General features: G+C 36.2%; 1 protein-coding gene across 1 annotated transcript in view; it reads left to right on the top strand.

Moving 5' to 3' along the window:
- Ppn (proteoglycan-like sulfated glycoprotein papilin) overlaps nt 1-15,325 on the top strand; it is a 258,367-nt gene that overhangs the window by 242,171 nt on the left and 871 nt on the right. The window contains 7 exon segments of the mRNA XM_074179830.1: nt 3,254-3,496; nt 4,658-4,861; nt 7,292-7,425; nt 8,010-8,160; nt 8,438-8,989; nt 10,892-11,047; nt 11,455-11,568. Of these exon segments, the coding sequence (XP_074035931.1) occupies nt 3,254-3,496; nt 4,658-4,861; nt 7,292-7,425; nt 8,010-8,160; nt 8,438-8,989; nt 10,892-11,047; nt 11,455-11,568 (1,554 nt within the window).

Raw genomic sequence — 15,325 nt, 5'->3', positions numbered from 1 at the left:
AATCCACATGAGATCTAATACCGTTCTATGGATCCCGAAAACGTCACTGTTTGGTGTGGATTTTGGGCAAAAACGCCATCGGTCCATATTTATTTGAGAGCGACGTTGGCCAGGCCATCACTGTCAACTTCTTCTGGCCTGATTTGGATGATCTGGACACCAAGGGCATGTGCCACACAATTCGTGCCATACAGGCTTTTCTGCACGAGCGATTTGAAGGCATGATCATCTCACGTAGAGATGATGTGAACTGGCCACCGAGATCGTGCGATTTGACCCCCATAGACTTTTTCTTGTGGGATTTTCGTAACTACCAGGTGTATGCGAATAAGCCACAAACCACAGCGGATCTCTAAACTATCATAACACATGCCAGCGGTCAAATCAGCTGATTTATGCGCCAGAGTCGTGGAAAATTCGACGTTTCGAAAGCGCTCCACCCAGAGAAACCGTTTGTCACACATAAAGGCCTCAATAGGTCTTCGATGATATTTCACACACACACACACTTTGTTTTATTTAAAGGAGGAGCTTAATGTTTACATTTTCTTCGAGTACTTTTTTATTCTTCGAAGTATAAACCAAGAATGTTTACTTCTTTGATTGACGACTTGTTCATTTTTTGGAAATTCATGTTCACTGAGGATACACTACAAAAACACACTTTTGTCCATTTTCTGATTGTCCATCAACGCTGGTGTTCCCCAGGGATCCATACTTATTGTCTCCAACCATACTTTTATCGTATATCAACGACTTATTGAAAAAACCAAGAATCCAATATATTGTTTTGCTGACGACAGCATACTTGTCTCATCATTACATTTGGATTCCAGGACATCGGCTGCGAGAGCACATCTTCACCGGCAGCACGTGATTGAATATCTTTATGAGGACCTAGAAGTGATTTCGAATTGGGGTGAAAGTAAACATGTTCAATTCAAGGCCACAAAAAGCCAACCATCGGTTTTCTCCAAAAAGATAAATGTCTCCGAACCGGATAGAATGATGTCAGGACAGACAATTTCGCTTTCTGCTTCGATAAGTATGTTGGGGGTTGAAATGAACATCAATATGTCTTGGCACAATCATGTCGCTGGAATTTCAGAGGCTGCTTCTCAAAAGCTTGTAACACTGTTCCAAACCAAAAAACTTTACACTGTTCTCATGTATGGAGCTCCTCCCCCAAACACACCTTGAAGCTGCTGGATTCCATCCAGAAAAGAGCCATCCTTTTGATTGGAGACGCAAACATCACTCACAACCTTGATAGTCTGGAACATCGAAGAAAGATTGGAGATTTGTCTCTCTTCTATAGATAGTGTTCAAGTGACTTGGCACATTTGATTCCAGCAGGAGCTGTACATATCAGAAATACGCGACGGACTGTGGATGCTCATCGTTTTGAGGTTCAACTCAGTATACCTCGAACTTCACTGTTTAAGAACTCTTTCACTTGGAGAACTGCGTTTATGTGGAATAAACGTGAGAACGTTTTCCCAAATGGATTTAATCTCCAGCGATTCAAATCCAATGTGAATCACTACTTACGCACAGGCACCACTCTAAGAATGCCTTAAGGATTTTCCTGTAGCGCTTGTGTTTTGTCCTTGAAAAAAAATACTCATACCTCTCTTGAAGTATAATTGTACCCGGAAGTTGGAGTTGGAAAATTCACTCAGAGAAGGTGATCTCGATTGAAGAGACCTACTTGGTTGATAAAACTCACAGCTACTTTCCAATGGGGAATGTTTCTCCTGACGAAAATCAAGTAGTTTTCATACAAAAGCTCTAAAACAATGCATTTTAAACTTATCATTTCAACCTTCTTCTTTAAAAAATTATTTAAATACTTAAAAAAAGGAATGAAATAATGCATTCAACATTTAAAGGAATTCGTTTGTATTTCACCATTTGGCAACATCGTTTATAGCTAATAAAGGACAATGAATCTGTTACCTGTATGAGACAAACAAAGATGACATATTTCAGAGGCGTGCTGTTCTGTTTACTTATGTTCCGAGATATTCTGTGACATATGACATTTTGTGCACCTAACCTATGTTCCTCTATATAATGTGGCTTGTGGAGGTGGTATTGAACTATAATTTATATTTTGCCTCAATTTGACACTATTGACATGATTCTTCTTCTTCTAGCATACTACTAACCTGAACTCCAATCTAGCATTCTAGGCGCTGTTGCCAGTATGTGAATTAGAAACAAATTTCTTTAAAAATTAAAACCCAACATTTGAAACATCAATTTTAATATTTTTCGAAGTAAATTTGAGAAACTCATGAATTGAAGTCAACTTTATTTTAAAAAAAATCCAAAAAAGCTTAAAAAATTCAAGGTCAGACTTTATTATAGCATTGACATTACAGGTGAATACACAAATAATGTGATAGATTTTGAACGATTTTCGGAGAGAAAAAATACCGCCAGACAACTTCCATAATTTATATAGGAATAAGAAAACTCAATCTATTAATACAGAAATGAAACAATTGATTCACTTCAAGTTACTTCTACCTTTTTGGAGCCATCAACTGGTCAAAAATCGTTATAATTTTTGAGGAAATTGAGAAGAGGAGTACACTTACATTTTTCTTCATTCAAAAATAACAAAAGTAAAAAAGTTAATATTTTATTAAAATAAATATTTTTGTTTTCAATATTTTCAAATTAATTTTCAATATACTTGTTTGATTGACGTGAAATATGTATAATTTTTATTTAATGATATGAATTGTTTCAACAGGCTTCACAGTGAATTAATGAAATTCAATTATTATTATTACTTTTTCTCCCGTGGGTTGACCAATAATTGACTACACTGAATAATCAAACTTAACTTTGTATCACTTCAAATACAACAAATACTTCAACTAAAACTTCAACTATTATTTGAATGTCTATCGCCTTACTAGATTACTTCGCATACCGCACTGTAACGTCCACTTGACTGTCTCGATATACTCGTGACTAGCGTTTAAATATCGTAATCGAATGCCGTAGTTTCACCGAAGTTCCGTAGAAATCGGTAGCATTATTCTCGCTGCTTCTAGAGCAGCAGAAAACATTGTGCATTCGCGCTCTCTTAGCTACGTCACGTTTGGTTTATGGTTACCAGTGCCGGTCGGCGTTTGTTTTTTTCGAGCATGATTTCCAACACTATTATTTCTTTAGGAGACTAGCAAAAAGTACTTATTTTCAACTTCCTCCTAAATTACAACTTTAACATTTTCAGTTCCACCACCTGTAGTGACAGAAGATCCAACAAGATCGTGTCAAGAAACTTTCAACGAGTGTACAACACTAATGTGTCCTTACGGCGTCGAGCCATACGTTGATGAGAACGACTGCAATAGATGTCGCTGCAGGGATCCTTGCATGGGTGTTGAATGCCCTGAAGATGAACAATGCGCCATCGATATCAACATGAACAAAACATCTTCTCAAGACGCAGACTTCATAGCTATCTGCAGGAAACGTGAGTTGTTATGAAATAACCAGCTTGATATTAAAAATCATTTCGACCCATAATCGTAGATTATATCGAAACTGACAAACTTTCTGATAGTTTGAGACGGGAAAAATCTTGTTCTCACATAAAAATGTAAAATTTAAGGCTCATTATCCAAACAAACAGTTTTTTTCCAAAATGTTCGAATATGGATTTCTGTGACTTGTGCTTTCGACTGCGTAAATTATATTACACTAATTCAAATTGAATAACAACAGAGGAGTTGATCTGATCTTCATCTTTCATATGAAACTAACATTTCTTTGAGGAATTTCGATGTCGTATTCATTTCACAGAAAAGATAATTTTAAAAAATAAATCGTGTGGAGACACTTTCATAAATCTCAGTTTCTTGACCCTTGCTGGTATATATGTTTTTGAATTTGTAGATATTTATGAGTATGAATAGTATCATGTCATGAAAAAGTATCTGCAAACACAATTGCAAAATTGATTTTTCACATGAAGCACCTGTTGGAGTTGGTACGAAAACCATCAATAACTTGCGAAAAATAAAATTTCATTTAAAAAATATCTCAATCAGTATCTGATACAATTTGATTTGATTTTATACTGTAATTGCTTTATGTGTTTTACAAAGAGGTGAATAAAGGGAGATTTAGGATTTCGAACCCTTCCGCAATTTTGAAACTATTCAATTAAAGTTTAGGGTTTGCACGCAAGCACAGAAGACTGAATAAGTGTACTATTAACATTAAGAGTTTCATTCACAATCGGTATATAGATAAGAAGTAATGTTGATTCAAAGATTCACGTCATACTTTTGTTAGAACAAATACTGTTGATTTGGTTGAACCATTGGTTAAATAATAATAATAATAATAATCGTCTTCGTTACTTTCAAATAAATATATACAAAAAAAATAGATCAAAAATACTGATAACTATCCTAAATATCAATGAAAATAAAAGGGGAAGTTTATTTTTGCAAAGTGTTGAACACCATCAAATGGGAAGAGAAAAATAGGATAGACTCTTAAAAAAATTCAACTCTTGAGCAAAGTGTTGCACGTCGATCACAGTCATCATCATACTTTTATTTTTTCGCATGTAGTATTGTAGATAATATTTATGCAGGAGCTATGATTTATCGTTGTTTTTTTCTAGGTGTCAAACAAGGATCTTGTCCAAATCTGCTGTTGAATAACGACAAAGAATGCCAAGAAGAATGTAGAACAGACGCTGATTGTACCATGCACTTGAAATGCTGTTCCACCGGTTGCGGTACTGCTTGTGTCGATCCAACACCTGCTCAATTAGTCACTCAGCGCCCTGAACCAGCTTATACCGATCAGCCAGTTGTGGTGCCAAGTAAGTTGATATGAATCCATTATTTGAAGCTGATTGAAGCACAATTTCTCGTAATTAGAATATATAAAAGTTTTTACGCCACAACCCAATTCACCATCACAAAGAGTCTGTCATTGAAAAGAAAAACGGAATAATGCTACCATTCCTGGATGTACCGGTCAACGAAGAACTATCGGGAAACTAGGTCACATAGTTCATCGTAAACCTATTCATACTGATCTGTATCTCAACATGAACTCAAACCACCATCCACGGCAAAATTTGATGAAAACCTTCATTCATCGTGCCATAAGAATTTGTCAACCATATCTTCGTGAAGAAGAACTTCGTCGTCTAGACCAAGCTCTTTTTTCAAGGACAAAACACAAGCACTATAGGAAAATCCTTGAGGCGCTCTCAGAGCGGTGCCTGTGAGAAAGTAGCGATGAGCAGCCACAGTCCGTCGCGTATTTCTGATATGTACCGCCAAGTCACTTGAAGACTTCCCTTAATTAACATTATCTATAGAAAAGAGTATTACTGGAGTTTTTTCCCAACACCAAATCGTTATTTTTAACACCTCGACACGTGTTTCGATCACCAAGAGATCATCTTTAAGAGGAAGATTAAATTAAAGTGAGTTTCGATCACCAAGTGATCATCTTCAAGAGGAAGAATAAATTAAATTGAGTTTAATCTTCCTTTTGAAGATGATCACTTGGTGATCGAAACAAGTGTCGAGGTGTTAAAAATAACATTTTGGTGTTGGGAAAAAACTCCATTAATATTCATTACTACACCAAAGGTTCCAAACAGTGCATCATAAGTATAGAAAAGAGACCAATCTTCAACCTTTTTTAGATGTTCCAGGCTAATAACATTGCACGTGATGTTCGCGTCTCCAATCAGGCGGATAACTCTTTTCTGGATGGAATCCAGCAACTTGAGGGGATGTTTGGGGGCAGAGCTTCATACATGAGAACAATGCTCCAAAAAAGGTCTGATCTAACGTTATAGAGCATCAAAAATTGCGGAGGTGTGTACAGTTTTCTGGTTCGGAACAGTGTTCCAAGCTTTTGAGAAGCAGCCTTTGCAATTCCAGCGACATGATTGTTTACCAAGATATATTGGTGTCCATTTTAACCCCTAACAAACTTATTGAAGCAGAAAATGGAAATGTCTGACCTGACATTAATATATCCGGTTCGGAGACACCTGGGAAACACCAGCGTTGATGGTGAAAGTATTCAAAAGATATCCATCGACGGCCACTTGCAGGGAACGTTCTTTCAGGAAGCTGGAGAGCCATACACAGAAGTGATCCGACAAGCCATAGCATCGAAGTTTGGCCAACAAACTCTCATGTCACACACGGTCAAAGGCCTTAGGAATATCAAGCGCAGTCTATTGTGCAAGCAAGAAATCAAACATTGTCTATTTCCTAGAAAAAAATATTCCATTTTCCTCCATCGATTGCCTTGCATAAACAATGTCACGAATCGTATGAGAAACCTGTTAAAACGTATTAACACAGCACTATCAGTTGCCGTCGTTTACTGGATTTCTGATTCTTCCGACTCAGTTTACATCGGAACTACCATCGGAACTACATCGCTGCTGCTAGCAGCGATGTAGCTGCTACATCGCTGCTACCATACTACTAGAAATAACAACACAAGCAAAGCTGCCGTTCCCTATAGTAGGGGAGCCCAAGAGGAGATTTTGGGATTCACTCGAGCGCGACAAATGAACATAGGAGGAGATACCGTGCATCCTGTTGAAGCAGGCTTCCATATATGAACCCTCAATTGAGAGCAGGGTGAGTAGGGCAGCCCGTCAGAATTATAAAAAAAATTGCTCATCAGAAATATTGGAATGCGTCTAATTAAGGTAAGTAATCAAAATCGTTCATTACAATTAGAGCGTGCAGCTGAGATACTGCATGCTTTACTTCAGCTGAGGTAATGCATGCTATAATCGTAATGGCCCGGCTTCTAATTGAGGGTTCATATTTGTCTCCAACAGGTTGCATGGTATCCCACCCTATGTGTATCTGTCGCGCTCGAGTAAATCCCAAAATCCCCTCTTGGGCTCCCTTGCTACTAGAAGTGTAAATACGAGCGATCACGGAGCTCACCAGTCATTTGTTGCTGCATATTTCACTAAAGATATATGCCGCAGTAGTAAACGAAAGTAGTAGGTACTACAATTTCCATTCCATAGCCTACTAGACTGGATTTTGTTCTCTGCAATCGTGACTCCAACCGATCGCGAAATGAAAATTTTGATGACGTAACCACATTATTATTGTTATGAAAGTGGTCATGAAGACTCTTACTCACATATTTCAACCGAAGCGAAACTGGGAATTTTATACTGAAATATTCAAAAAAACCTTGAATCTGCTATCTTATTTCAAACCAATGCGATATCTCAAATTTTGTGTTTCAGTTCAAGCGCCCAAACTGGATCCAGAAGAATTCAAACCCGAAGTATCAGCCTCTCTTGGCGACCAAGCAACATTGAGATGTGCGGTTTCTGGTAACCCCAATCCCAGAATCAGTTGGAGTAAAGAAAATCTTGAGGTAAGTTAATATTGGTCGACACTGTTCATTATTATTATTAAAGGTTTGAAACTACATTAGGTAATAGTAGTAGAGGAACCAACAAAATAGCAAATCATAGCCCTAAATGCTTGAATGAATTGATGAAAGTTAGATTTTGCTAGGAAGATAAATAACTAAGTGTTACACCAAGGATCCATAAAAAGAGATATACCGTTAATGATCAGAACTACAAAACGAATTTTCATATTTCATAAGTTTTTTCACTTTTTTGAATGAATTTCATCTTGCCATTAGATACCTAAAACAGTGAGAGAGAACCTCATAACAATCTGTTGGTGGAAAATAGGATTCAGTATTGCAGTATTGTATGTATTGTACCAAATGACAGAAATTGTCATACCTCACATGGAAGAAGAGACTGAATACATTCTTATAATAATGGTTTATAATGAGTCAAATATATGTCATCACCCCACTGGGACACTGATCAGCATTTTTCAAAATGCACTGCCTTCTTCATTATATAGTATTCAGTATTCGAAGATTGGTTATTAGGCTAGAAAGAAGCACCTAAATTTGTGTTGAATTATATGATTTTTCAGATTGATGGAACACAACCAAGATACAGAATTAGGCTGGACCAGTCACTTCAGATCATCACTTTACATAAGACAGATTCTGGTACATATCTCTGTACTGCGGATAATGGCATCGGGGATCCAATTACTAACGAAATCAGATTAGATGTCTTAGGTAAGTCTCAGATGTTTATTGACACTTTGAGTAAAGGTTGCATGCTGTGTTTGCAAGATCATGTGGGTATTTTAAAAACGTATTTTCTTCCAGAACAAAGTTCATACAAGTTAATGTTTGAAGTAATGCTCGTTGTGTAAATACTAGTAACATATGGTGGAGGTACTAATAACAAAATTCTAATTTATTCTACATCATAACAACTTGTGTGAACTGCTAGTAATCAATAACTTTCCTGTATGTGGTTCGACTAACTTTTCTCTCACCCTACCACTAGATTCAGGACCTAGACCAGCAACAATGTTGGAGGGAGCAGAAGACGAGCCACCACTAATTGTTTCCCTCAACGCTCCAACATCTCTGAACTGTTTTGTCCTCGGTAATCCTTTCCCCGCAGTAACTTGGTGGAAGGACGACTCTTTAATTCCATATGATAATAACGAATTCAAAATTGGGTCTGATAACTCTCTACTAATTCATTCCGTCAAACTACATAACCTAGGAATCTACACATGTCAAGCCTATAACGGATACGGTACCGCTGCAAGTTGGTCTGTGATAGTAAAGGCAAGAGGGCCGTACCACTTCACCAATCCCAGTGAACTGATATACAAACAGTACATTGTTGACTCTCCGGAAGAGCCCACTCCTAGTACGCCTAGTACCACTACAACCACTACTACCACCATTCCTCCTCCACCTCCGAGGTATCCGCCCTATGTACCTCCCTCGGAACCTTTCCCACTTCTTCCTTATACCGAACCATCCAATGAGATAATACCAGAATATCCGGATGCTGCTGGATCAGTGGACCAAGCTGGTTTTATTGGTAATGCATGAGTTGATTAACATTTCTTTGTAATACTAATTTCTTATGATTAACTTTTGAATGTTCTTTTACTAATAACTTTTTCACGAATGAATAATTTACTAGAGAATTCACCTCTTTTGTCCATGTTGTCTTGTATTCATCATAAGGTGTTCAATATAAACGGTAAAAGCTAGAAACGAGATCTAAGTTGAACCTGTAGAATTTTTTTATCGAAGGGTATTGATAACAAAATTTTCTAGTCAAAATGAAGGCCTATAAAATGATTAGTTTCATGAGGAACCTGCTGAATGATGATTCATCCTGAAGTATGTGTATCTGTTATCACTTTTACTAACGGAACCTTCGAGATACTTGGCGCTCTTTCGTCGTATAAAGCACACACTACACTGTCACTACAATGTGGGGCTCTGCCGTGACAGACCTTTTTTCCAACTAATTGTCGAACCCTTTATGGGCCATACAGGCCATGCAACTGACCTGCTTGTGACATCGGATCAAGCGTCTCAGGTCAACAATTATTGATCTTGTTAACAAACCTAGGGGGTTAGACAGGAAACAACTTGTCGTCCCCTCAAGAGCAGAATATCTTAATAATCTGCCTTGCACCAAGTTTTTGGGCAGTAAAAGCAGAATCTCCACCAAGAGAAAAAACAACCATTTACTAGGTAGGTCAGCAAACGCTAATGCTGAAACATGTTTCAACCAAAGTAGAGGTAAAAAAGCCCTGCATTGCTGAATATAATTGTATTCAGATTTCCTCTAATGGGAAAGGTTCTGTAGTCCAGAAGATGATCCACAGGTTATCACAGACTGTCAGGAGTGCATTCCCCAACTGCTAGGACTAGTTCTTACCCTGCAGCCAGGGAAGCGTTTTCATAAAATACTTCACAGGAGACTTACGTCCCAAGTCGCACATTTGTGATGCTTAACCTACGAAAGTAGTCGCAGACTGACTGGCGATCAAGTCCTCACTAGATAGAGGAAAATTTACCATTGTTACAGATTATATATGCAGACCTGATTACGATTTCAGCATTTGGCAAAGCTCCACTCTTGCCACGTACCCTGAGAGACAACTCTCCTAATGAAGTATTCGGTTTCATTCAGCAGCTGGATTGATTTGGTCGATTTTGAGATGTGAGCTACAAAAACACTCGAGACTGGCAGTGGAGGGTCGAACGGACCCATTTTCTTCAGACCTACTTACCCTACCTACCTTTAACATGTTTCAATCATCAAGTATGATAATTTATCTGCATAGGTATAATACGAATGAAGCCAGATGCAAAAATGCAATATAGGTGAAAGGACTGGAGAAACCCATGGTGTTAAGCCATATTTGTCAGTGTAATATTTTAGCTTAGTACTGCAAACAATCCTTCAGAATTTCAGGCAACTAAAAACAAGAAATAAACTAAACTTCTGGAGGAACATTTCTAGTGACATATACAGTTCCAGAATGAGACATATGAAAATGTTCCTTTCTAACCTAACAGTATATTACTGGAGTTTTATCCCAACATCAAAACCTATTTTAACACCTCGACACATGTTTCGATCACCAAGTGATCATCTTCAAGAGGAAGATTGAATCAAAACACATGCCGACAGTCAATTTGTCATATAGGATGTCTGAAATTATTTGAGAAACTAATGAACTGCGCTAGAAATCTCGTTGTTCCAAAGATCCAATATCTTATCGCACTGAGTTAAAAAAAACTTCTTGAGCACTTGAACACTTTAAAACACAAATAACCATTTAATACATCGATTTGAAAGAATATTATGTTGCAATCGAAAATAAAGAAACTTGATTTGCTTTTTTCTTCATTACATTGAACACCTTATGGTTTTGCAGTTACCTGTAGTTGTTCACAATAGTAATATTTTTTCATGTAGTTCCTGTTAGAGCAAACATTACAACAAGCGACCAGAGGTATCCTGTTGGCAGCGATATAGAAGTACCTTGTGCAGTAACAGGATGGCCATTACCTCAAGTTCAGTGGTACAAGGATGGCATTCAACTGAACCCATCGGAAAAAATACAAATTTCAGGTATGCAATTATTATTAACAATCCAGATAGTTTTTAAAAAGAAGTTACGTTTGAACCAAAAGGAAAATAGAAGTACCACTTTTGGTTCATTTACAGTAATAGAATATACACTCGCAGGAGCAGAAATGAAAAATACTGTTTTTTCAAGAAGTCGAGATAGGAAAGATTAATGAATTCCATTACTATTCAATCACTTGTTTTGAGATTTAACTAGTACGGTGCGTTTTGATCCAATAATGAATACTTGAAAAAACAATCCTCATAGCAACTGAAACTGTTGAAGTTTTTGGAAATTTATTAACCTGCAGCACATCTTTTGCTATAGCTCGAATAGCTTCATCTTGTTTTTTCCTAATAATGCACTCTACAGGGATGTTTTAGTAAACGTATTTTCTTATTTTTTTCAGATTCTCACACGTTAACGATACTGGACGCAACAAAGGCAGATTCAGGATTTTATCAGTGTGAGGCCATAAATGCATACACTAAATCAACAAGTACACTGGAAATCCTAATTGAAGGTACAAATATTCATTTCATATTAGAATGGGAATGGTGCTCTGTTCAGCAGTCATATTTTGGTTGCAAATATTGATACTCATTTGAAACTATACCTTCCGACCACAACTGACTTTTTTTTCACCTGGAATATACTACAAGAGGTTTTTCATATTCCAATGTCTTTATTCGTTTAAAAACTAAATACCATTGTGTCAACTACGATATAATAAATAGGATACTGATTGAAATCAATTATATAATAATAATATGTTTATTCATCAACAACATTGAGTTAGTACAGTTTATAACAGAAATCATATATGAAGAAACAAACACAAGAGCAGCCATAAGGAAATATATCCGCGCATGGCTATAGTTCTTGCCTTAATTGAAAACTTTTCAATCATAACACTATGAGGATGTTCAGAATGTTTAAGAAAAGCTTTTTTAGGATGTTAGATCATTTGAAGATTGAAAATTGAAAAATTGGAACCCCTCTTACTCTCGTTAATATTTTCCTACTGCATAAAACATTGTCAATCATTATTATCATCTGCATTATCATGATTGATCATAATAATAATTTACTTTCGAATTCCTATGAAGTTCTCCTTGCTCGGAGTTATACTTTACAAATTGTGTTTTTGACCAAACTACTGCAAATTTAAAAAATATTTTTCAGTCTTCAAACTTATTTTTATATGTTTTTTTGTTGTATTATTCTTAGCTCGTTTTTTTAAATTTGTATGTTACATTGTCCCTACTATAAACATGTAATGTTTCTTGGGACTAATAAAATTTATTATTATTTATTGATAGTAAAAAGCATTCTACCTGAAGTAATAATAAGAAAATAAATAGTTCAAATTAAAACTAGAAGCATTGACCTCTAACGTCTAACACAGTTGACTAATACTACGATGATACCAAACAGTTGTTGGACTACAGTAGGGATGAACTACGATGTCTCCTACTACAGGTCACTAATCGGCTTCGTTGAGAAGCTGAGTTTATTTGGTCGAGTGTGAATAGGTGTGAGCCACAATAAACCCTTGCGGGTTGCGGTCGAATAGACCCACTCACGTTGCACCTAACCTCACCACACCTAAAAGCACCATGAAGGTTCTTCTCATTGTGAAGAGTGAAAATATCAAAGCATCCCAGACGCTCAGGAATTTTTCCGCAAAAAAACTCGATTACTCAATAGAAGCCGTTCTATTTGTGATCTTGTTTATATATATATATATATATATATATATATATATATATATATATATATATATATATATATATATATATATATATAACCATCAGGGTATCGGGTTATCATTTTATTGTTGCAACTTTTTCCATTCCTTTCTATCTCTAGTCAGTGTCTTTACTTCGTTCCATTGTTTATTTCTTCCTTGTAGAATCTTTCCTATCATGTCGTTCCAGGTTTTTTCAGGTCTTCCTCTTCTTCTCTTGTTTTGTGTTTTCGCTTCATAGATTTGTTTCACAGATCTATTGTTTGTTTATAATAACTCCAATTACCAGGTGGAGGAAAACATAGATCTGTTTCATTTCATTCATTATGACACCCTCTTTCTACGCCTGATTTTTCAAGGGGAGAATGCATCTAAGCAAGTTGAAATAAGATAATAACATTTTCTGTTGACACCTGTCTTTTTATAGAACATGTGAACGACGTTGTTCAGAAACATATTATTTAGTTTAATCACTCACTGGTTTTGATATGCATTAGGCTTTTCATTAGATATACCTATACTGTGTAGTGGTGATTGGATTTGTAATTCAGACTTTGTTTCCCTCGAGGCTGTTGATAACCAATCATTCAAGGCAACGAAGTTGTGAAACGTGAGAAATCTGCCTATTCGCAATTTGTGCTTGACAAAAATTAAAATAACGTTAAGACGATGTGGCGCTATCTCAGCGACTGGGGTGCATGCACAAAATCGACTCTCAAAACGAATAATATTACTTTAGAACTCCGTGAGCCTGATTTACTTAACAATTATTTTTTGAATGTTGCCGGTAATACCTCCGTAAATGCGGAACTACTATCATTCTATAATAATAACCTTCTGGGAAGTAACTTGAAATTCTCATCTACTGAAATAACTAGTGATCATGTCTGGGATGCTTTGAAATCTCAAATCTCTGAAATCGCAGGCATTGGGTTTAGATAATATTAGTTTGAAAATGATAACAATTGTGTTGCCTTTCTGCATAGAGGAAGTAAAACACATTTTCAATGAATCCTTGAGAACAGGTACATTTCCTGAATTGTGGAAAATTGCCAATGTCATTCCGATACCTAAAATATCCACACCTAAAAGTTTTAATGATATTCGTCCCATATGCATCTTACCTACATTTTCCAAACTTTTTGAAAAAATACTTTCTCTACAGATCAGACAATACCTGGATTTCAATAGTGTCTTACCAGAAGTACAGTCTGGCTTTCGTTCGAAACATGATACACATACGGCTCTATTGAAAGTCATAAATGATATATGTACTTATGGTGATAAATCTATACCGTCGATCCTAGTTCTCCTGGATCAAAGCAAAGCCTTCGATCTTGTCAATTTTCAGCTTCTTGCGAAATTAAAATTCATAGGGTTTCAAGAAAGAGCTTTGGAATTAATGAATAGCTATATCCGAGGTCGATCACAAAGAGTAACGCATCATGTTTAAACTGTTGTCAAGTTCACCTATATGCCGACGATTTTCAATTATATTCACCTTGCGATTTCACTGATATAGAAAACCATGTGAGCATTATTAACGAAGATCTCCAAAACACTCAAGTTTATTCTGAAAAACATGGCTTGCGTATCAACCCAAACAAAACTGTTGCAATCTGCTTAGGCCCTCAGAGACAGACTTATCAGATCAAACAACATAGTCTCAGAATGAATCAAACGGACATTGAATGGGTTGACTCAACGAAAAACCTCGGATTGATTATCGATCAAAACTTGAACTTTAATGACCATGTCCAAAATATATTTAAACTAGCGTTCTTCAAACTGAAATCACTTCAAAAATTTAAATATCAACTATCAACCGAAATGAAACAAACTAGTCAAATCCCTCATCTATCCATCTATCTACTGCGCTCCAGTGTATTATAATTTTCTACCGGAATATAATCGACAAAAGTTGCAACGCTTTCAAAATTCTTGAGCACATTACTCCTTTTTTGATAGGATTGAGAGAATTAAACATAAAGTGTAGAATGGAATATCTGATCACAATATTTCTTTTTAAACTCATCAAAAACAAAATACCCCTGTATTTATTAGAGCTTATAGTGCGTCGTTCTAATATCTGTAGCATCAATACCAGGTTCAATAATTTCAACATTCCAAACCATGTTACATCTAAATACGAAGGATGCATTTCCTATCTGGCACCGTTATTTTTGAACAGGATAATTCCTCTCCTGAATTCATCTTTATATGAAGTGAAACATTATTTGAAATCAACTTTGTTGACCAGCATGGAGTAATGTATTGTAGTGTAGTGTTTTCCTTTACTTTTCTACAAACTGAGATGTATTTATCATATTCTTTCTTTTAATTTTGCCGCTGAAGAAAATTGAATTATATTAGGTAATTACCTTATTGCTCATAAATGTTATTTGTATTACTTAGCAAGAGGGGTGGAAGATAGCCATAGGCTAACCTCTACCGTTTGTGTGTAATTTATGCACAATACATCTATTTTTATTATTATTATTTAGTTGTGGGGCTTTACTAGGCAATGTAT

The sequence above is a fragment of the Leptinotarsa decemlineata genome, unplaced genomic scaffold, assembly GCF_025532065.1.
Source record: "Leptinotarsa decemlineata unplaced genomic scaffold, Ldec_3_MD MMD2_tig00026282_RagTag_RagTag, whole genome shotgun sequence".
In the NCBI taxonomy this organism is placed as follows: domain Eukaryota; kingdom Metazoa; phylum Arthropoda; class Insecta; order Coleoptera; family Chrysomelidae; genus Leptinotarsa; species Leptinotarsa decemlineata.
This window is presented reverse-complemented; position numbering and strand designations above follow the sequence as displayed.